Source organism: Halictus rubicundus, chromosome 6 (genome assembly GCF_050948215.1).
Source record: "Halictus rubicundus isolate RS-2024b chromosome 6, iyHalRubi1_principal, whole genome shotgun sequence".
Lineage (NCBI taxonomy): Eukaryota > Metazoa > Arthropoda > Insecta > Hymenoptera > Halictidae > Halictus > Halictus rubicundus.
In genome coordinates, this window is record NC_135154.1 from 4,276,903 (window position 1) to 4,299,590 (window position 22,688).

General features: G+C 40.3%; 1 protein-coding gene across 1 annotated transcript in view; it reads right to left on the reverse strand.

Annotated features, from left to right (window-relative positions):
* The window catches only part of Glurib (Glutamate receptor IB), a 537,924-nt gene extending 515,768 nt beyond the window's left edge, over positions 1–22,156 (reverse strand). The window contains exon 1 of the mRNA XM_076789508.1: positions 21,925–22,156. Within this exon, the coding sequence (XP_076645623.1) occupies positions 21,925–22,147 (223 nt within the window). The 5' untranslated portion in view covers positions 22,148–22,156. The remainder of the gene's footprint in view (positions 1–21,924) is intronic.
* Between the last annotated feature and the right edge of the window lie 532 nt (positions 22,157–22,688).

Genomic DNA, 22,688 nt, shown 5'->3' on the forward strand with positions numbered 1-22,688 from the left:
CCTTGTCCCTGGCCACCACATTAATTGCTAGTGCAATTGGAAAAGTGGCAGACTGAAGGGTAAACCGAAGTCTGCCATCCAGATGTTTGCATATAGTAAAACATCTGTTCCCGTCTTGGAACGGAACAAAGATGATGACGAAAATGGACATAGAGGAATGGCCATGAAATCAAGCCTGCAGCGAATTCAGGTCCAAGCTCGAGAACATTAGCTGGAGTATCCAATAGCACGGGTACGCAGCCCCTGCACAAGGTGATACGTACCTGTCCAAAGTAGAGTTCCTCGATGGTTCTCGTCAGGTACCAACAGTTACTGGAGGCGCCAATGGAGGGAGCAAGTTTAGTATACCCGGTAGCACCCCTTCGGGGTCAACACTGGTATGGCCCTGGGAAGTATTGCATAAAGCATTTGACCTCCCTCCACTATAAGCAATAAAAAAAAAAGTCCAAGCTCGAGTGGCAGCTAGCGAAGACAACATCGAGTAATTCCATTGTTTATACCATTCAGTACTTTTGCACAAACTGGCGAGTGAATTGACTGACATTTTCCTGAAATTTGAGCTATTTGTTTTAAACAGTAACTTTTCCGGACTTCTCTCGACGAGCCTGTATTTTCACTGGTCACTGATCCGACTAGTTCCGCTCTTCTAACGCCCTACGGCTTTTTAGGATCACGTAACAAACTGTTTCTGCGACCATGCGATCATCTTTCCGACTGAGGACAATCGTTCCAGCCTCGACAGAGATAGAAGGGCAAACAAGAACAGGATTAATGTGCCGCCGTATCACGCACAGTGGGCGATAAAATATCGCAGGAAATATCCCTTAGCCCGTGGCCGATTCTGGCCATCTATGGAATTTACTCTCGAGAATATCCTCTATCATAGATAATCCTTGCCATTAAAGGCCACCGAATTGATGCTGTTTACGTGCCAATAATAACACCATGTAGCCAGTCAGTATTCGTGGAAGATTGTTATTTGTTTACCGATCGTATATAATTTGTAGCGTGAAAAAGCTAAACCAACTGTACCGTCTTTTACTAAAAAAAAAATATGTTGGAAGTTAGGGGGTTGAGTCAGCCCCCGCAGAGTTTACATATTTAACTCGTTGAGTATCGAATATCAACCCCAAAAATTCCCAGAACCAAAATCATCAATAAATCATTATTTTTTCTAGTCTTCTGCTAAACCAAAGGCAGAAGAAACCTACAGATCGAAACTCCAACTTCAAGGTGCTATCATATTTTTAAATAATAAGATATTTTAGTTATTCTGGCTCATACCATAGCCACATTCCTACTGAAGAGAAAGCTACTTCCTTTGTTTCAGCCAGTAACAAACATTTTTAAAGAAGGATCTGATTCCAGGAAGCTCGTACAATTCCAAGTATTTTGACTTGGCAAAATATATTTTATATTTCAAGAAATGCTAATAATGTGTGCAGTACAATTTCGGTCTCCCGAGAAATAGCTGAAAGGACCTCAAAACTGACAGGCTAAACCAGAATACCGGTTTAAACGAACTTCGAAGAATTCAATAACGCAACCTCAAGAGGAATGGATAAGCTGTGAAGTCCTCTTATAATCCTATACATCGAATTCTCGCGGGAACACATTCCTTGCGTGACCCGACATATAAATAGGAATATCGCGGGCTGAATAAGAGGGTGACCTATAGATATAGTTGCTGTATAGGGGTGGAAGAGACAGTGGCCCTGTCAAGTTCCTAAACCGCAGTGGTCTGCCAAGTGGGATTCCGGTCGTTCTGCCAACCGATGAGCTAACTCGTATCAGAGTCGCCAAAGCGAAGAATTACGACTGGGACCTTAGATTTTCTCAAGTTCTAAAGAGTCTATCGACATGCAATACGCGAACGATTACGAACAGACGCGAGTGTCTCTGCCACTGCAAAGACTCTCTTGTAAATAATTCAACGATTAATAATTGTAGGAAATTCATTCGGATTTCATCGTAACATCATTTATTTCGATTTTTCCAATGACTCTGCCCAGTTGCTTAGTTTGAAGCAGTTGTATATAGAAGGTGGACTACTTAATTGAAAACACCCAAATAAATCTGTTATTAATGATTTTATGAGAAATATCCTCAGGACAAAGTGGCACTATTTTAGAGATCAGATTCGATCATAAGATTATTCCTTCTCCGAGGTCATTGTTCTAAGAGATTTAGAGGTCATCGGTACTTTTTAAATCGAATGATATATTTTGTTTGCACAGTTTTCTAGAACATTCATAGCAAAATCGTCGACCTGTATAATCGTACGGTTCGACTGAGTTTGACTTTTGAATTTTGCTTCTACCGCAAAATAAGGATTGGCATCTAACAAAAATTGACCCTATCGTAGTACTAATTTCTTCTTCATTTTCTCTAATCGCAGCAAATGCGTCTGTAATCCTCTGTACTAACTGCTCACGAGTGTTAATTTGTGCTTCATAAACTTTTGCTTTCACAACTCCCTACACGTAAAAATCCATTGGCGTGAGATCTGGTGATCTTGGAGGCCATGAAATGCATATCATGAAAATGCATATCGGCGTATTCACGATTGGAAAATTCTCGTGGCATCTCGATATGAAGTCGTATAGCGTACTGAACATTATTAGCTCAGTAGAAATCCATGTCGATATCAACTACTTCAGCAAGTAAACATAAGAGTTTATGTAAACACAAATAGAGATATTCATTATACGTTCGTACGCTGTGTCGACGAAATGCCAGTTCATTATCATTTTGTATTATTAGTTATAACTCCTTAATAAAACATTTGAGAACATATGTTCATATAACATCTTTTTCTTACTTCTGCGTGTAGAACACGCTGGCAAAGTTTGGCCGGAAAAAACAAGTTTGGAACACCCTGTATATAGACTAAACACTGTAATAGTGTTTACTCTTTACTAATACTTTTTTAAACATAATTATAATCTAACTATACCAAGAAATTTGTGAAACAGCCATTGTGACAGCCAACGGAGGCTAGTCATGCGAATTGTTCGGAACAATTTAGCGTGGATTATTAATTACGCGATTAGGCATCGTCCTAAGTATGATTCTCAAAAAGAAATCTTGATTGATTAATTAAAGGAACGTAAAAACATCAACTTCTTGATATCAAAGATTTCTTGCTACTGTTGACGTTAAATCTCTGCATTGTATATATGTAAGCGACTTTAAAAAATGTAGACTTAAAGTACAACGAAGCACAGTTCTAAGATAAATGCAGCAAGTTCGTAATTAAAAAATGCTATCCAAAACATACATATTTGGAAATTAACCAACAACCGAGCACTAAAAGCGACCAGTTCGTATTGTCTTTTAAAAACTACAAAACCACAGGTATCACGATACAGTGTTCACTCTATATATGTCCCAAATGTTTAGTCGATAAAATTTCCAGAACTATTCCCACTACTGCGGGATATACCCCGAAAGGGGCCATGAACCGAGGCTTCTAGAGTTTCGCTGTCCTTTTCTACGTTCGGCGTGGATCAAAGATATATACCTCCTGGCCGATATATGTCCCTGGCTAGACCTGTGTTTTGATCATATATCACATTGCGAGTAAACACTGTATTACGTGTCTTCATTTACAAAATACGTTTGAACAAATACACTCCCATACAAAAAGATAGCACGCGTGTGCCATCTTTAATTTCTCGTGTTAAGATTACGCTAGCATGGAAACTCTAAAATATATGGAAAATGTACCTTCTACGTATATGTAAACATAACACAGGTTGACTTTACTTCAATGAGTTCTCTCAGTTGAAAAAGGAACACATAATCTGACGCAGACAAAATGATAGCACACTGGAACTATGTTTACATATTCTTCAGTGTTTCGTGAGCTTGCACGGAGTTACAGTGTTCAGGTTGTATCTAGAGCTTTGTCATATTGCTATTCTCATAATGGGTCGTGGCAAAAAACTTAGTGAAAGCGAAATTAGCACAATTTTAGCTCTGAGAAAACAAAAGTTGTCTATTACTAAAATTGCAAAAGAAGTTAGTCGCAGTCGAAAAGATATATATAATTTGTTGAAAGATACAAGTGCATACGGAAAGAAGAAAAGTACAGGAAGGCCAGCAGCTTTATCTGAACGCGATACACGAGCAATTATACGTGCTGCTTCCAATTCTTGTGGTACTGCGAGGGAGAACGCTAAGAAAGCTGGAGTCGAAAGAAATATACAAACTATTCGTCGTGTACTTCAGACTAGTAACATTATAAACTGGTCTGGAATAATAGCGAAACCATCATTAAATGCCAAACATAAGGAGGCACGTTTGTTATTTGCAAGAGAACATGCGCTTTGAAAGAAGACTTGGAGAAGAGTAATTTTTACGGATGAAAAGAGGTTTAATCTTGATGAACTAGACGGATGTAAATATTATTATCATGATATTCGTAAGAAACCAATAACAAAAATTCGACGTCAAATGCGTGGAGGTGGAGTAATGGTCTGGGCTGGTGTCGGATATAAAGGAAAAACGGAAATCAAGTTTATTCAAGGAACAATGAATAGAGTCCGATATCTCGAATTAATAAAAAATCAAATTTATACATATGGGGAACGCATTGCGAAAACGCCATATATATTCCAACAAGACAATGCTGCAGTACATACTGCTAAAATTATTAAGGAATATTTTTTAAACGAAAATATTTCCACTCTTCAATGGCCGGCGTGCTCACTCGACCTGAATATCATTGAAAATTGCTGGGCAATGCTTTCGCAAGCAGTGTATGCTGAAAGCCGACAATTTTCAAACATAAATGAATTAAAAACTTGCATTGTAACTGAATGAGAAAATTTAGCTCAGGCAAAAATTAAAGAACTATATAATTCTTTACCTAAAAGGATGGTGGAAGTCGTAGAAAACAAAGGAGGTTCCACACATTATTAAAAAAATGTAGTTTGGCGTATATATTGCTATAACAAATATGTATACTTTTGTTTCATGAAACATACAGTTGTGTTGTACGAAATATATATCTTTATTTTTCAAGTGTGCTATCATTTTGACTGCGTCGGATTATGTGTTTCCCTTTCAACTAAAAGACGTAATTGAACTGAAGTCAATCTATGTTCTGTTTACATATTCGCGGAAGGTATGTTTTACATACTGCACAGAGTTTCCACGCTAGCATAATTTTAACACGAGAAATTAAAGATAGCACACGCGTGCTATCTTTTTGTCTGGGAGTGTAAATGTGGTCAAATAAGTGTCCACAAAAACACATTCTTGCAATCTCAACAACTGTAAAATCAAAAATCTGAAGTCCGTCATTTTGACGGGTTTATTAGTATTATCATTAAACGATGCAACTGTACAACTCTTGCTTAGGGATTGGGGAAGCTTAAATGAAAAAAAGAAAATTGGAGAAAAATTCCCAGAGAATAATTGCATGGCTCTAACATAACAACAACGCATACTAAGTTCGCATACCAAAATAGCGTGGTTCTAAGGAAATTTATGCAGGAATTTAAATTTGAAAAACATCTTCAGCTGAAAGTCGCGGAAGTACAACCAAAATACGTTGATATAATTTCTTCTAATTCCGCTCCTTAACGAGTGCATATCATTCATCTCTTAAAGCAACAATTAAAAGTTTCCATGAATGTGAAAGAGGTACAATGCTAATACTGTTGGTAGCTTAGTTAGAATTAAAGAGTGTTTCTTTAAACTTGAATGGCTATCCCAAAATAAGTTAGAGAGCTAGTATAGAGCTACATCCGATTAACCTAGTATTCAAATATTCTACTATTTGCATGCTTTGTCAATCGAACGTAATATCTTACATTAACGGAAATCTGCTACTGCTCCAAATATTATAGTAATGTTTATACGTGTAAATTGTAAAGTTCTAAATCGGAAATATGTAATTCCAACTATCGAAACCAAAAACAAGTTTGTTAAAGATCTCGAAAGTCATAAAAATGCAACATATATGTATTTAATATTGCTTGGTGTTGAAAAAATATTATTTGTCGAATATTTCACAAATGCTAGTACTAGTAGAGGATAAAAGCGTAGATGCTGCTTTATTTAACTGTTTTCTGCGCGACAGAAATCAAAGCGGTTGGATGAAACATTTAAGGTGAACTCTAATCTTCTATTAAGAAAATGCAGGAAATGCATGTTAGTTAAGATAATGCACTAAAGTCCATTTCTATTTATCTTTGAAAGTCTTAACGCATTAAAGTCGATTTCTATTTAAGACTTTCTATAAGTGAACCAGTTTGTGCATCAATAAATTAGTAAAAATTGACAATGCTTTAAGAATATGAATAGAGGTATCGAGCTAATACCAGCAGGGATGGCAATGCTTTGACATAATTAAAAACAAAGTTCCACAGGCCGAGAAAATTAGGTAGCAAAGAATTTTTCATTTTCGAGGGAATATTCGTTTATTTTTAACGAGATCCTTCGTGCCGATTTTTGACGAGAACAATCGATTCTAAGACCGTTCTAATTAACAAGTAAATGTATTTTTAAGAGATCTGCGTTATTAGAAAAATCGGATGGATCAGCTGGCTCAGCCGAGTCGATGTTGCGCTTCTTATCCCGAGACTTTAATTAAATTCCAAAGAATCGAAAGCAGGGGAAGTTCACCGGCAGTTGCCGAACGACCGAGCCACGCAGGTTTTAATAACCGTCCCGGATCCAAGCAAGAAGAAGCTGGCAAATGGCTGTGCAGCAGCCTCGGTGGTGGTTGTGGCCTGAAGTCGAATAGGGAGCAAGCTATCCCGAACTCGACGAAGTCAAGCATCGATCTCTCTGCCTCCGTCTCCCTCGAACTATCCCCTCCTTTTACACTACTCTTGGTTTTCCCTCAACGCACAAACCCCTCTTCCAGATTCTTTCCTTCCCTCTTTCGGTCCATCGACAACTCCGCTCCCACAGAACACAACCTTAGAACAGAACCAACGTCCCCTTATATCTTCCTCTTCCTGTCCCCCTTCCTTGTCTTCTTCGCGCACCGGTTTACAGACGAAATCGGCCACGTGGCAGTTCAAAAGTATGCAACAATATACGGGGTGCTCACACTATTACTAGCCAGCTATTTTTGTTAGATATGAAGGTGACCTTTAATGTTTTAAATGGAATGCTGTATATTTTTTTATATCACATGAAAACGTATGTCTAAACAAATTCATTCGCATACTGCACAGTGACCTTCAAGGTCATGCAAGGTCAGAAATAGAAGAAACATTTTAAATGCTTCATACCAATGTGTTAACAAGTATTCTTTATTGGTGAGACTACAAAAAATGTTAAATATGACTTCCTTGCGCATGAATGCACATAAAAATATTCATGGGGTGATAAATCTGGAGATCTTGCTGGCCACTTGACAAGTCCGTATGTTCCAATTCATCGGCCTTGAAACATGTGGTTGAGATAATTTCTTACGACTCTGCTGTTATGTGGGGCTCCGTCTTGTTGGAAATACATACCTTGCGTAATAGACAGTGGCAGATCTTCCCAATAGTCTCTAAATTGCGTATTTACAAACTCTAAACATCTTTCCCCATTCAATATTCCACTATAAAAATTAGGTCCTAATAGTACATTGTTAATTATGCCACGCCATACATTTATGCGAAATTGCACTTAGAAACTTGTTTCCCTTCTCACTCTTGAGTTTTCAGTGCACCACGCGTGAGCATTATGAGTGCTGGTCATCATATTGTTATCGAAGCTTCGTCTGTCCAAAGAATTTTTTTATAAGAATTACAGCCGTTTCTGTTCTTCATAAGTAACCAATCGCAAAATTCAGTACGCCGCGGTAAATCACTTTCTTGTAGCCCTTGTACTTTATGGTATTTAAGGGGTATGTAATTATGTAATTTTAAGATGTTATTAGTTGAGCCAACTTAAATACCACACGCAGAAGCTACTTTTCGTACCGAAGTTGTCGGATTTTCTTCAGAATGTGAGGGGACTTCTACCTTTATATCTTCAGAAAGAAGACATTTCCGATTATGAAACTTATTTTGCAAAGACCCCGTTTCCTTCAAACGTTTCGCAAGCAAAGCAAACTGATTTTCATTTCTTTGCACTATGTCCGGATATTCTTCTAGGTATTTCAATTTACTTTGTCTTTCATTTCCATTGCACTGGTAATAAATGCGTACCATATACACCTTCTCGTCCACCGAATAACGATACATTACTATGCGATATTACTAATCGGTTTCGGAAGTAATTCTGAAATTGTCTCATCATAGTAGAAACTAGATGTCAACGCTCTGATAGTTAATGACAACATCATCTGATTCCTATGAATAAGGAATACTTGTAAACAGATTGGTATGAAGGTCACCTTCATATCTAACGAAATAGTATAAACACAAAACAGTTACATACGCCATTGTGTTGCGTATAAAAAACGTTACTACTTTTTCCTCTTTCATTTTGTTCTAATATTTTCTATTTACAAGAAAAACGCTGGCTAGTAATAGTGTGAACACCCTGTATAGTGTTTACTCTATTTACGTCCCAAATGCCTAACCGATAAAAGTCCCAGAACTATCCCCACGAACCGAGGCCTCTAGATATTTGTCCCCGGCTAGACCCGTGTTTTGGACATATATCGAGTACACACTGTATTACACGCTTGCTGCAAACATAACACGACCTGGAAAAAGTTGTGTTATGCGTTATCGCTACTATGTAATATTCAATTAATTTTTTGTACACATTACCTGGCAAACTAATCCTTCTACCATCTCAACAAATAAAAAATCTCAACTCGTTTGGTGCAATTTTAAAAAAGTATTAGTTTGTATAGGGTGTCCGTTTAATGGTGCTCCCGACCTTAGATAATATTCATTTCCTTTCGTAATAATGTTAATGACTTGAAAATAATAGAACGGTATTTTTAGATTCTTGGATACGCGTAGATTCTACTGATGTCTAATGCGTACTTTATAATAACGAGATGATTAAGAGAAAGCTAAAATAATGTTTCATTTTCAGAAATTATTTCTACAGCCTTAAAATACTCGGAAGATAGGCACGTTTCGAAGAAATTAAATACGAGAAGTAATTTTGTTCAGCTAGATCAAACAAGTTCCTCATACTGTGCGCTGCGTAGATTCTGACTGCAAGCTCCTGTACACCACTGTACAAACACCCTCGTCCCTCTCGTATTCTCCGCTCGGCTTCATTCGCCGTCTTTTCTTCTAGCGGCACGTCTATCTGCTTATCTATCTCCCCGTCTTTCTTATGTTTCTGCCTCGTTATATCTGTCTAGTCGTCCTTCCTCCGCTTCCGTATTCATCCCCCTAGCCACGTGGTCCCTTTACCACATACTTACCCGACTTATCTACCGAAGGGATCGCCAGTCGATACACCGGCTGTCTCCATATCATTCTCCGAGCCAGCCGATCCCCGGTTAACGAGCTGTTAGGTTACTTGCCACGAGCGCTCCCTTCGTCAACTTTCTCGTGTCACGCTTCTAATTTATAAGGTGTACAAGTTAAAGCTCGGCCCTAACACTAAATTAGCTGTCGCATTTATTTAAACGGAAACTTTCTGGGACTGCGTTACGCCAACTGGAATAATACAATTTGAGTGACATAACCTCAAAAAGTTCACCGTGTGCTTGTGGAATACAATGTCTATTGATACGGCACGTAATAGGCGCTGTTTGCTTTTTGAATTCCAATTGAAGAAACGGTGCTAGCGAGGCTAAGGAATTGAAAATGAATCGGAAGACGAAGATTTAAACCGTTTTTGTCCGGTTGCGAACGCTGGGTAAAATTGAAAAAGAGGATTGGCGGGTTCCGTATAGTCCAAGCCGGTTATACTGCTGCACCATAATGCCAAAGCCTCGTACAGCGAAACGTGACTAAAGATACCCTTGATTCGTTGAGCTAGGACATTTTGCTGGCACGTCCGGCATGTTCACCGGAGCTGACTCCATCGAACTTTCACCCGTTCCGATCCCACTAACATCAATTCAGTGGATTCCCGAAGAAGTCGAAAAATGCATCACGGACTTCGTTGACTCAGAGCAGTCATCATTATTTATTAGAAATGGAATACGCACAAGATATAATGTAGAGTTTATATTTCCGATTAAATTGTTATTCGAATTTGAATAAATCGACACTCATTTTTTCTGTGAAACGTCCAAGAATTCATTTGAACATTTGATGCAGGGCGATGTAAGGCACTCGCGTCGCGTTTATCTCGAGTGAATTTTTCAGAAGCTCCGCGAGGGCAATTAGTAACGCGGGAACCGGGACTTCCTTTTCGGAAGAATACGTCACTCCCTACTTGATCTTGTAACGATGACGCTAACTGCGCTCGGTACATCAAAGCGATGCACTTTTACGCGCACTAAATATCAGAGACGGAAGTGCCTCGGCTCCTTTCAGTCCTTTTGCGCGCCCGTTCTGTTTCACGTGAAAGGGACCCGTCGTTAATGCGACGTATTGAGTACAATTTTAAGTAAGTTCAACGCGCGTACTGTACACGCGCTTGTTAATGTAGTTTTTCAATTTTATTATAGAAACTGGACTTTGGATTTCTTCGTAAGTCTTTTAGGACGATGCGCTTCGCGTTGCCGGAGGCTGGAGGTCCGACCGACGTGTTCTCATTTGGGACGTAAATATCTCCCGAGATTTATCTTGAACACAGTATATTCGCATTCACTTTCTTAATCGTTTGCTGTCCAACGTGTTCCCCTTATTTTTTCCTTCGGGACTTGCAACGAAATGATACACTGCAATTGTGTGTTCCCATAGCCTATGTTAACCTATTTAGAACAGTTAAGAAACACTAGAATTGTTCGTATGTACCATCTGATTGAAGCACTCTTGATGATTGCGATGGGAATGAATGAAACACGATTGGTGCAACACAATGTTTACTCGATATATGTCCAATATACGGATCTAGCCAGGAACATATATCGGCCACGAGATATTATTATTTGATCCACGCCGAACGTAGAAAAGGACAGCGAAGCTTTAGAGACGACCGAGGTCTCTCGACCTTCACCCCCCCCCCCCCCCGGCGGCAGTGGGGAAAGTTCTGGGACATTTATCGGCTAGGCATTTGGGACATATATAGAGTAAACACTGTAATCAGTGTCGAGTCTAAATTGACGTAAGACCGCAAAGGGTTGAACCTGCGTTATTTCGTTGAGACGTTCCTATCTGTGTTCTGAATTTCGAATAAATTCACCTGCGACTGTTCGATAAGAAGGACACTTTGAGGAAGGCAGAGATAAAAACTTTCACGATAAGTGAATTTTGTCAAGTTTGACATCTTGGAAAGAAGAAGCGCGATACTATTGAAACAAAAGTGGCTAGCAAATGCACTATGTGTATGATATATTTCATGGCTGCACTAGTGGATACGCCTGTCGTAACGGTGAACCTGCATGGGCTGAAAACCCTCAGGATGTCTTCCACGAAGACAAACCCATCTCTATGTGGAAAAGCGGCTCGGTAATATCGGATTACGCCCGGTCGTCTCCGATGCTTCTATGCTTCTACTATTGCTACGTCGCTTAGAATGGTAGATGTATTCAGGCCCACGGTACTGTAAAGCTCATGTGCAATGGCAAGGTAATGTTATTTTCCTATACGAGAAGGCTGTACATTTCATTGGTACTGATACTCAACGACTAGACAACGGCAGACATAAGATCAAGAAAAGAGAATGATTAAATGCTAGCACGGAACTTCTCTCTGGAATATTATGTTAAATAGTGGAGCCGTGAGTATAATGCTCAGTCAGACGGAGACTTGATACAAACTATCGGTCCGCTCATAATCCGATCAAATATAGATTACAGAGTTTACTCGATATATGTCCAAAACACGTGTCTAGCCAGGGACATATATCGGCCAGGAGACATTATTCTTTGATCCACGCCGAACGTAGAAATTCATTTGCCTCTCACGGGGTATACTCCACGGCAGTGGTGATAGTTCTGGGACCTTTATCGGCTAGACATTTGGGACATATATAGAGTAAACACTGTACATAGTTTTGGGTACTGTTCTGCTCTAGTCGGAACGTTTGATCGGACCGATACGATCGAATCATATTCGATTGGCACTGTCCGAGCATGTCTCGAATCTGAAGAAAAAATATAACATTTAAACATTTAACATTAAAAAATATACTCATTTTTCTCGATTGGTTACAAAGTTATAGTAGTTTCGGAACATGTAACTTTGCAAATTGTCACGAATGTGCGCGACACCAGCGTCAAAAATGATTCGGTGCAAGTATGTGTAAAAAACATTTTTTCAATATCAATATCGTTTGAAAAATTGCCTGAAAATTTGCTGTCGCGCAATTGTCCGACTCGCCGTCATTTAATGGCGTGTACATAGAGGCAACCGGCGCAATTCGTATTCGCGTGTTTCCCTCGTGCTAGCCGTTTCGACTCGCATTAATCTAAATTCATGTGCAGAAGATAACATTTCCTGAGACAAAATTTATCGGCAGTGTCTCTTCCACGCATCTATATTGCAGCGTGCACTTGATCGGCGCGGTATCCTATACGGCACCATATACACGAAAGCTGATAGAACGTTGAAACGCAAGTAGTAAGAGCATGGTCCATAGACAACGCACGATTATGACAACTTGAACAACTGCCGTTCAAGATCTGTTGAATTTCTGGGGAAGGCGCACCGCGTACATTACAGTAATGTCTCGATATATGCGAATGAGATGTGCGCGATATTTGTGAAGAATTTATCCCCATTACCGTGAAATGTGCCCCTTGATCGGCCCGGAAACTCGGGGTTAGATATATCGTCGAAACAATATTTTTAAGGGTACTTGTAGACCAGCGGCGGACCGTTAATTTTGGGGCCCTGGGCTAACACAAAAATTTTTAAGTTTGTAACTTTAATTGTTTTTATTTTTTATTTCTTTGACCTTCTAGGGGGTCCTGGGCTGCAGCCCGTAAAGCCCATGTCTGGAACTCGCAAGAAACTAAGTAATTGAATGACGATTTTCATATCGTGGATCAAGATAGACCCGGACTCCGCTGTCGGAAGGTTAATATTTCACTGCCCTCCTTATGTTGGAGAAAATGTAAACGCGTTATGTTCTATCGTAAACCATTTGACCAATCAGGTGTTAATTATATCGCTTGTCGCGCAACTATTCGCGATTAGCTGGTTTCTATTCGTTGCGTCTGTGACGACCTATGATAATTTAATGTCTCGCAACGGCAATGTTGATGTTACTTAACAGTAGCGGCCGTCACGATTTCTGGCTAATTCCTCTAGTTCTCATAGACGATCCCTCCAGAATAGCAGGCGTAATGGTGAGCAAGTACGCGTGTGCGAGCTATCGTGAGCGAGGTATCGAGAGGCAAGAGGTTCCGAGCGGCGATCTACGTAGTTGTGCGACGTGTTCGACCCCTCGCAGAGAATACGCGTCGACGAGCATACACGAGCCGGCGGTTTTGTCATTCTAATAGGCAGGTCGATGCATCAATTATAGAAACACAGCCGACCCGGTCCCGCATTACACGACCGCCGAATAACGCAGTCCGATTGCGCCCGATTATGCGAATAATAAATTGGCATTCGGACGCTGCCGTGCCCGGAGACATTCGCCGCACCACCGTACAGAATACCGATCTTTTGTCCGGATTATCCTTTGCACGAATTAGTATAATACGAGCACCGTAATACGCCGCGTATCGTTTCATGAATTTCGGAAAATCGCACTGCATGCCGGTGCCAATATATCGGATCTCTAAGTACCAGTATTATCGTATGTACGATGTTCCCACAAAACTACAATTAGTCGCGAATGTTATCTATACCCGCACTGACTTAGACACTATTCCAAACTCGTTACATGTTTTGCAAGAAATATTATGAATTGTTTACTGATATAAATACATATATTACATTAACTAACCTTTCGATCAACATACGACTACTCACATTCATTTTTGAACACCCTTTAAGGCACAATACATTTTTGCAAATCGGACCGAATGGTTTGCATTATTTTTTAACGTTAGAAAAATAAAATATAAAATACTTCGATTGGTCAGAATCGCGGAGAAAATACTAAAGGTTGCACTTTACAACTTAGTAAAGGGCACCTTACATCTCGGCTTGCACTGGAATTTACTATTCCACAAACATTCTGAAAATTTCATTCGGTATTAAACGGTCTGTATCTTGATGGTAACAATAATCATCCCTATTATCGAAGTAATTAACCCTAGCCATACAATTTTATAGCTTAAGCATGACCGACTATTATACCAAACTATATACCATCAAACGCATAAAAATTATATTCTGCAGGAGCATCAATAATAATTCTAATTTACTTTTACAATTTTACTAATGAAAATTGTAGAATTTACAGAAATACGTAATGTGGTAATAATAGTTCCTTGGCAAAGGAATCGTGTAGGGGGCGCATATAAAGTTAATTATATGATTTAAGAATATCCAGTTTTTTATATGTGATTACGATAGAAGAGCAAATTCTTAGTAATAAAAAAAGTGCTAACAATGAGGTACATTTATTTGTAAAACTTACCGTTTCTATATTATGCAGTGTTTACTCGATATATGTCCATAACATGGGTCTAGTCAGGGACAATTATCGGCCAGGAGATAGTATTCTTTGATCCACGCCGAACGTAGAAAAGGACAGCGAAGCTCTAGTATACCCCACGGCAGTGGGGATAGTTCTGGGGCTTTTATCGGCTAGGCATTTGGGACGTATATAGAGTAAAAACTGTACTAATAATATAACAATAATTTCGATTTAGTGAACCAACAAGTCAATTCCAGTAACGCAATCTAATAATTTTTTTGCGATTACTGTTTTTTTTTTAGAGAAAATTTCTAATCTTCCTGCTGTTACTAAAAATCCTATTAATAGGCTTCCGGTAGATAAAGTGTTACGCATAGCCAACCAACATTTTTTCCAGGTCCTTGAGTCTTCTGTTTTTTTTTTCCTTTCATTTTCTATCTAATTATGATAGTAAGTAGTAAGTAGTCTATTATGTTAATTTTCATGGATTATTTCAATCTTTTGTGGACGAGATCGTCTTCTATTGAATTTTTCGATAGATCGAATACGCTTGTTTTTCTATAAAACAGAATTGTGCACCAACGAGATAAATGGAACAGAAACATAATATCTGATAAAAATTGCTTCGGTATCATTCGAGAATAATCTCTTTTGTTTTTACTGTCGTAGAGGCGACGCTAGAGTGATTTATTTATTGAAAGACACGGGTTAATAATACGAGTAATATCAGTGATTTAATCTTTGGTACAAGGACGGTGAAATAAAATACCGATTATATGGGCTTTTCTCGATCAGCGAATTTCGCGAAAAATCGGTGGCGCGACTGATTTCTGGAAAGTTGTTCCTGCAAGCGATTTCCTCGTCAGATATTTAAACGGAGCGCCAGCCACCGCGTTGATTCACGATGGCAGACACTTTCCTGAAATGGCTGCGCGACATTTTTTCCCTAACCTACCCTCCATCGAGCACTCGTTCCGCCTCTTAGTGCCGAGGACGCACTAAAATTCGATTTCGTCTCGTTGCGCGGCACACTTAGCCGGCGAAAGGCAAATTCTTCGGCGATGTGCTTGACGTTAGAGGAACCATAGTCGCAGAGCCCTGTCTCCCTTGTCTGATAGCCTAGGTACCATTAATTGCATTAGTCGGACGGCAGGTCGCTTGAGTGGTAGGTACCGCTACCTTCTTCCACAAAGGCGTCGCCAGCTCAGTGCCTTGCCCTGTGCTCAGATGTTCCTTACCAAATGGAAACCACGTGCACAGGCAAGATAGAAAATTTCATTCCTGCCTTCCGTCGCGTCGGCACAAACGCGTCGTCTGACTGGCCCACGGCTATTCTAATTCGATTTCATTACCGTGGAAATTGACGAGCTCCCCGCTGCCAACGAATTGTTCCAATTAGGAATTTCTTCGTATACGTGTAGAAAGAGCCACTCGCTTCTGTCGGAGAACTCAAAACAAGAAAGACGAACAGAAATCTGCGCGCTACATGGTTGTACCATCCCTAACGAAGAGTATTTCGTATCCATAACTTATACAATAACGAAGACTAAAATTTCGGATATGTGTGCCAAATAAATAATGTTTATGGCATCTCTAAATACGTTTATATTCATATATAGATCGTTGTGACGAGGCGAGGGTTAAAACGACAGTAAATACTGTGGAAGAAACGAAAAGGAACAAGCACAACGCAATCTAATGAAAGTACAGTGATTTCTTTATATATGTCGCCGAGACCTGGATGATAAACGTCGCAGAATTATTCCTCGAAGTATACCTCGTGAGAGGCCACGAAGCTCGAGAGGCCTCGGACGCCGAGGAGTAGTGTTCCTGATTTCTCAACATTTTTCATTTCTCGAAAAATGAGAAGTAAGACTATATTTCTCGATCATTCTCGAGATATAAATTGGGAATTATTATATATTGGGAAACTTTTACCAAACTTTTATAAAGTGAAACATTACGCTTTTGTTTTGAAATAATGCGTCTAATGTAGAATCAGACAATCTACTTCTTTTTTTTTTTTTTGTAACAAAATCTGTAGCCGTAGAAAAATTTCTTTCATTTTGTGTGGATGTTGGCTTTATCGTATACAGAACAGCCAAAAGTTGCTGCAGATTGGCTGTCCTTTTTTCAGTGGACTCTTAGACTCTTGGACTTTAAGTCTGCTTAGAATTTGTTTTGCCATTTTATACATATCTGCCTGGGATGTTAAATAAAAAAATGTATCTTCTGAATCTTTTTGCAGAGATTCTGGATTATGCAGATATTTTATAAGGGATACAACAATCTTGGCCCTTCTTTTAGATATTTCTTCTTTAATAACAACAAGAAACTAATTACTCAATTCAGTATTCAGTTTCTAAAGTTTTAAATAAGAATTTAAGAGAATTTAAGAATTTATATGTTATAAAATACATGAGATTCATAAGAATTTTCCTAGATTTTAATTTCTCGAGAAACACTGAAATTTCTCGAGAAATGAGAAATAATCAATTATAAAATTTCTCGAGAAATCTCGAGAAAGAATTCTCTAGAAGGAACACTACCGAGGAATATAAACATAATACGGCTCGGGTATGTCTCCTGGACGAAATATCGAGAATTTACTCTATATATATATAGGAGGTCAGAGCTCACGAAAAAAAAATAAATAAATAAATAAAAAACGGTCGAGCAAACAGTTATTTAACAAAATGTTCGCGTAGAAACTCGACCACGTTTCTCTGCCTAGTACCTTCATTAAATCCTAGCACAAGCCTTCGCGGTACAACGAATATTATAAAGTTTTAAACGTTTCGTTCCCATTCTTCATCCATGAGACTAAGAGACCCGGTGTTCACGATATACGTGAAATTTGTAGTTAATTCAGCCTGTTTAAAATTCGACGCTCTAAAATGTCGAACGTTGACCGCAATTCCAACAGCGAACTGTAGGCGCCGCGGAAATTCGTTTTTTTTTTTTCATTCGTGGCTGCTTTCACGTTAACCGGGTTTATTCAGCCGAGCTTGAAACCACTGGAAAGCGCTGACAATCTTCGCCAAAAAAACATTTTCGCGAGGATACACTATGTGTATACTTGTCAGACGACGAGAAGCTAATTAGGCCGCTGCGCGACGACGAAGATACTCCCAAGAAAGCGAAGAAAGAGTGAGAATTTTTGGTATGGGACAGTGTTAATGCCTACGAACGTATTAAAGAGATACTAAATTGCATATTATGTTACGGCTGGATTGCAGGTTTTATGCATTTGTGACTAAACTGTGTAGCTGTAGTTTGAAACAGCACAAAGATTCAACGAATTAAAGTGTTCGCATAATTATTAATCTAAGAAAAACAATACTAAGTAGTCTACTCCTGTTTCTTCGAAGAGAAATAGACAATTTTTATTTTGCAAAATGTTCCGCAGTTTAATTATAACTAAATAGCGGATCTTTAGGCAAAATAAATATCTTCTAAGTCGATTGTAAGGAACATAAGTGAAACGAGAATGTAATTCTTCTTTTAATAATTCCGGTGAATTTACATAGGTCTAATTCAACGATAGATTACAAATGTATTATTTCTACATCAATGAGTCCATCGATTGTCCGGGATTACTAAAATCGATAGTATACACATTCTCCTTGAGACACTTACGATGAAAATGTTTAATACAGTAATAGATCTCGTGACAGCACCATGTTGTTTTCTGCGTACATCTATATAAAGACAATATTGACCTCTTCCCTGGGTCTATAAATTCTTCTAAGAATACTTTACTCGGTATACCATCGACCCGCTAATAATTTGCTATAATTAGTACTAGAGTGCAGGTGTTTATGCAAACGTTTTACAGATTAATTATACTGGTTTTGTAACAGTCCAAAAAACTGTTATACCCGGTTTTGGTCGTGTTATTTTTACAAGTTTCTATCGAATCAAATGAATGTGTTCTATTAATGGTATGTCAAGATTCTACAACTAATTTATCTCATGTTATCTTGCAACTGTCTTTCTGAATCTTACTCTAACGTTTCAAGACATACAGATACGAATATATAAGGTCTTGTTGTATATTAAAAATTGGTGATTCACAGTTAAGTACATTGTTTACTCCATATGTGTCCCAAATTCCTAGCCGATAAAAGTCTCAGAACTGTCCCCACTGCTCCGTGAGGGACCAAGAAGCTCGAGAAACCTCTGTCGCCGCTAGAGCTTCGCTGTCCTTTTGTACGTTCGGCGTGGATCACAAAATAGTATCTCCTGCCCGATATATGTCTCTGGCTAAACCCGTGTCTTGGACATATATCGAGTAAACACTGTGCTTCTCAGTAACTTTCTCGATATTAATGAAAAATGAATATTGGGAAATTAGCTCGACTACCGCAAGCTAACAATTTCTCTCGATATACTTGCAGGACAATTCTTCAGCTTCTTTTCAATTTCACGTGGACATTCAGATGCCCCTGGCTAGATAAGCGTTAAAGAGTATTTTAATGCGATGGGTTTCATCAGAATAAGGATCTACCGCGAAAGGATCCGGCGAAGATTCTGTCAGCGCCGCGGGGATATTAGAAGCGAGGTCAAGTACCGATGACGCGTTCCCATGATATATTTTCAGGTGGCCTCTCGCATAATTGTGTAAAAATATACAGAATGAGTGGCGGGGTGAAGTAGGGAAGAGCGATCGAGTAGCAAAGAATGCCGCCGTGTGCGGTATAACTTGGCAAGGCAACGAACCTTCTTCTATCCTCGTCCTCCTTCAACGTCACCACCACCTCTCGTGCCACGACCTCCTCCTCGTCTTTTCGTCGACTTAGTCGGTAGTTCTCTACCTACATTCCTACGTGAGTGGAAGAAAGACACCGCCATTTCTATAGGCATTCATCATTCACTTCTCGCTCAACGTTCTCCCTCTCTCCCACTCACTTTTGCCCTCTCCCGCTTATTCTCCCTCATTTTACCTTCTTCCACCTATTTCTGTGTTTGCGACTCTCTCTCTCTCTCGCTCTCTTTCTCTCTCTTTTCCTATCCTCGTTTCCCAACATCACTTGTTCGCCCACTCTCTCTCGCGCTCTCTCTCTCTCTCTCTCTCTCCCTCTCTCTCTCTCTCTGTCTTATATTCGCCACCTACCCTTCTATCTCTACAATCATTCCCCACAACTTCTGCCGTTACGTCCCTGAAATCTGCATTGATGGTAATCTAACAGGCTTTTAACCAAATATCACGCTCCTCCGTGACGGGGAATTTCGATGACCGATTTCGGATCCCCGAAAGAGAAATTGTTATTACACCGACGAGAATTGAGAAAGACGCAGCCTGAAGAACATCGGAGCCACTGAATGGCGGGGAGTATACCGGGCATACAAATCATGTTTACGCGATACGACTTCCACCGGCGTTTACTCTACAAGACGGATCGTCTCGTATGTTTTTTTTTCAAACCAGATCCATGCGAGCACTTGTGTTTAATTGTATGCTGTTTTTACTACTCAAACTTACGCTGCCAGGCCTCCGCGGAGATCATCTCCGGTTGTAGAGCTAATATTAAGCTTCCGGTTAATTATGCCGTATATTTCATTCCAGGGGCGGTTTATTAAACGCAAAAGAATGGCATGTTTGTTACTTTTCATATAAATATTGTCATTCTACCGATATCCTGCCGTCGAAGTATTTTCGTCCGAGGAAACATATAAAATTGTCTTGCTTCTTCAACGAACTTTACAAATCTTGGTACCTCTAGACGCCGTGTTTCTTTTTTTTCCTTTAACTGTACGAGCGAACGAATGGGTTTTATGTGTTATTATATCAGATGGCGACCCGATCGGTTTGATCGTCGATTCAAGAATGAGAGGCTGCGTTTCTCGATTTCAATATCAATTCACTTCGAACGAACCTATTATTCCCGTAATAATGTGTCGTAATCAATCTGTAGTTCCGCGAGAGAAAGAGTGCACGAATCCGACGAACACATTTTTCCATACAGTTTTGCAGCACTATTGTCGCAAATTCGATTTCGCAAAGAATAATGACCGTTCCACGTTGTACCTAATATGAACTCACGAAACGTTAACGAAACGAAAGCCTGCCGGGATAACCAGTGAGCGAAGTATGCAAGAAATTTCGTCCTCCGTAATATACTCCCTAGTTATTATGAATCCAATATCATAACTAAAATTTACATTTCGCGAAAAGGATATTTTGCATCCACTGACATAACGCATTATTCGAATCCGCGATGACGTGGCTTTGAAATGGAAAGTTAAAATTATTCATGAAGCACTTTGTGCATAGATAATTCGTTCATAAAGGCCACCATGGTTATTATCAATTTGTTCTTTGATAAAAATGTGTATGTTGTGTCCGTAGAGTATATTCAGTTCTGTGTAATGAAATCGTGTCACGTGACTTGAACGAATTACGTGTTTCCAGTGCAAAACATTTCCATTTTATCCTCTGCCGCGTATCGTGTGACAAAGATTTTTGGAGGTGTCCCACACTATACATATTACAGCACGTGACGGAAATTTCACTAAACTAAAGAAAACCTCACATACAAATTGATGCCCACTGTTGTTCAAATCTGGATTTTAAGAATCAACCTATTACACGGAGAACATTCTCCTGAAAACTGTACCTTCAACATCTTCGCCTACTGTGATCCGCGCCTTAACCACTAGGTTCTGTCACAAAATCTGTGGTTTTCGATCAACATCGTCACAACGAATATAACCATTGTTTCCTGTTGACACCGTTCATTCGTGATAACGATCGCATGCTACCACAAAATCTACGGAACGAACGACTTGACGTGCAACAGCTTAATACAGGTGTAAGGACAACAAAAATATTTTCGTTCCCCATGCCCGCCAGCACATAATCCACGTTCTCGTGTTTACACGTACGCTGCATTATTAACAAGGATTGCACATATTTTCCCGTAGATCAAGGGAGAAGCTTCTTGCCGCTCGAGCGATGGGGCCTAACACCTTCTTGCACGCCTACGAAGCTCATAACCCGCGAGGATTCTCTTGCGATAATCCTGGCTCGTACTGATTTCGCGTCGAAGAGGATCGGCGAGGTGTATTGCGCGCCGGTGTAGAACTACACATTGCTGGCGTCGTATTTACTTCCGTTCACCGTAAACAATCAGGCTAGAAGCCGAGTGCAACAACCCTCCATAACCACTGGATGGGTGGCTCAACCAGCCAGCCAGCCGCGCCGCTAGACGCTTGATGCGTTTGCTCGGTGACTCGCTCGCTCGTTCATTCGTTCGTTTGTTCGTTTGTTCGCTCGTTCGCGAGGTTCGCAAACTTGACCAGGAGAGCGAGTAAGAAGGACATGCCAAAGCAGCGTCCACTCACCGAGGGAGATCTTTTCAGGGTACGCCGCGGGCAAGAGGACCAGCAAGACGCACAGAGCGATCATCATTGATGTGGCAGTGGACGTTCGATTGGTTTTCCGAGAGGTTCCGGGGCTCCTGGTGGTCCCGAGTATGGTAGACACGACACCGTGAAAAATGGTCACGCGACGCCACCGACGCAACGAGGGTGGCCCACCCGTACCACGAACAACCGAGGGGAGCATCTTCGGTGCTCCGTGGTCTGACACAAACTGCCGTACTCCACTTGCTGTGAACTCGATCTCGCTTGAACCGCCCCAGCATCCCTCTCTCCTGCGTTCGCCTCCCGCTCGTCCCTGAACCCCGGACCAGCCATCATTTAACCAGCCCTTCCGCCCTTCGTTTCTCTCTGCGTTCCTCTTCGCTTCTCTCCTCTCTTCATCCCTCTTTTCCCCACCACCGGCCGCCTCGCTACAGATCCTGGTCTCTCCGTGCCATACACACTCCCGTGTCTGTCCTACGTTTCCTCTCCTTCTTCCCCCCGAAAGTTATCCCGTCGCCTTCTCTGTTTTGCTTGGTATACATGTCTTCGTTCCTTGGCGCAAGTGCACGCTGAATGCGCATGCCACGACCGAAGCGCACCGCGCGCGGTTCCTGCACTTCCTGCTGCTTTCTACCGGGTATCGATGCGTATCGATATACCGACTCGGTCGGTACGTCGCACGGTCGTGCATTTTCGAGAAAATGCTGACTGAAATTCGATTTTCGAAGTGTTAGGCTGCTGCA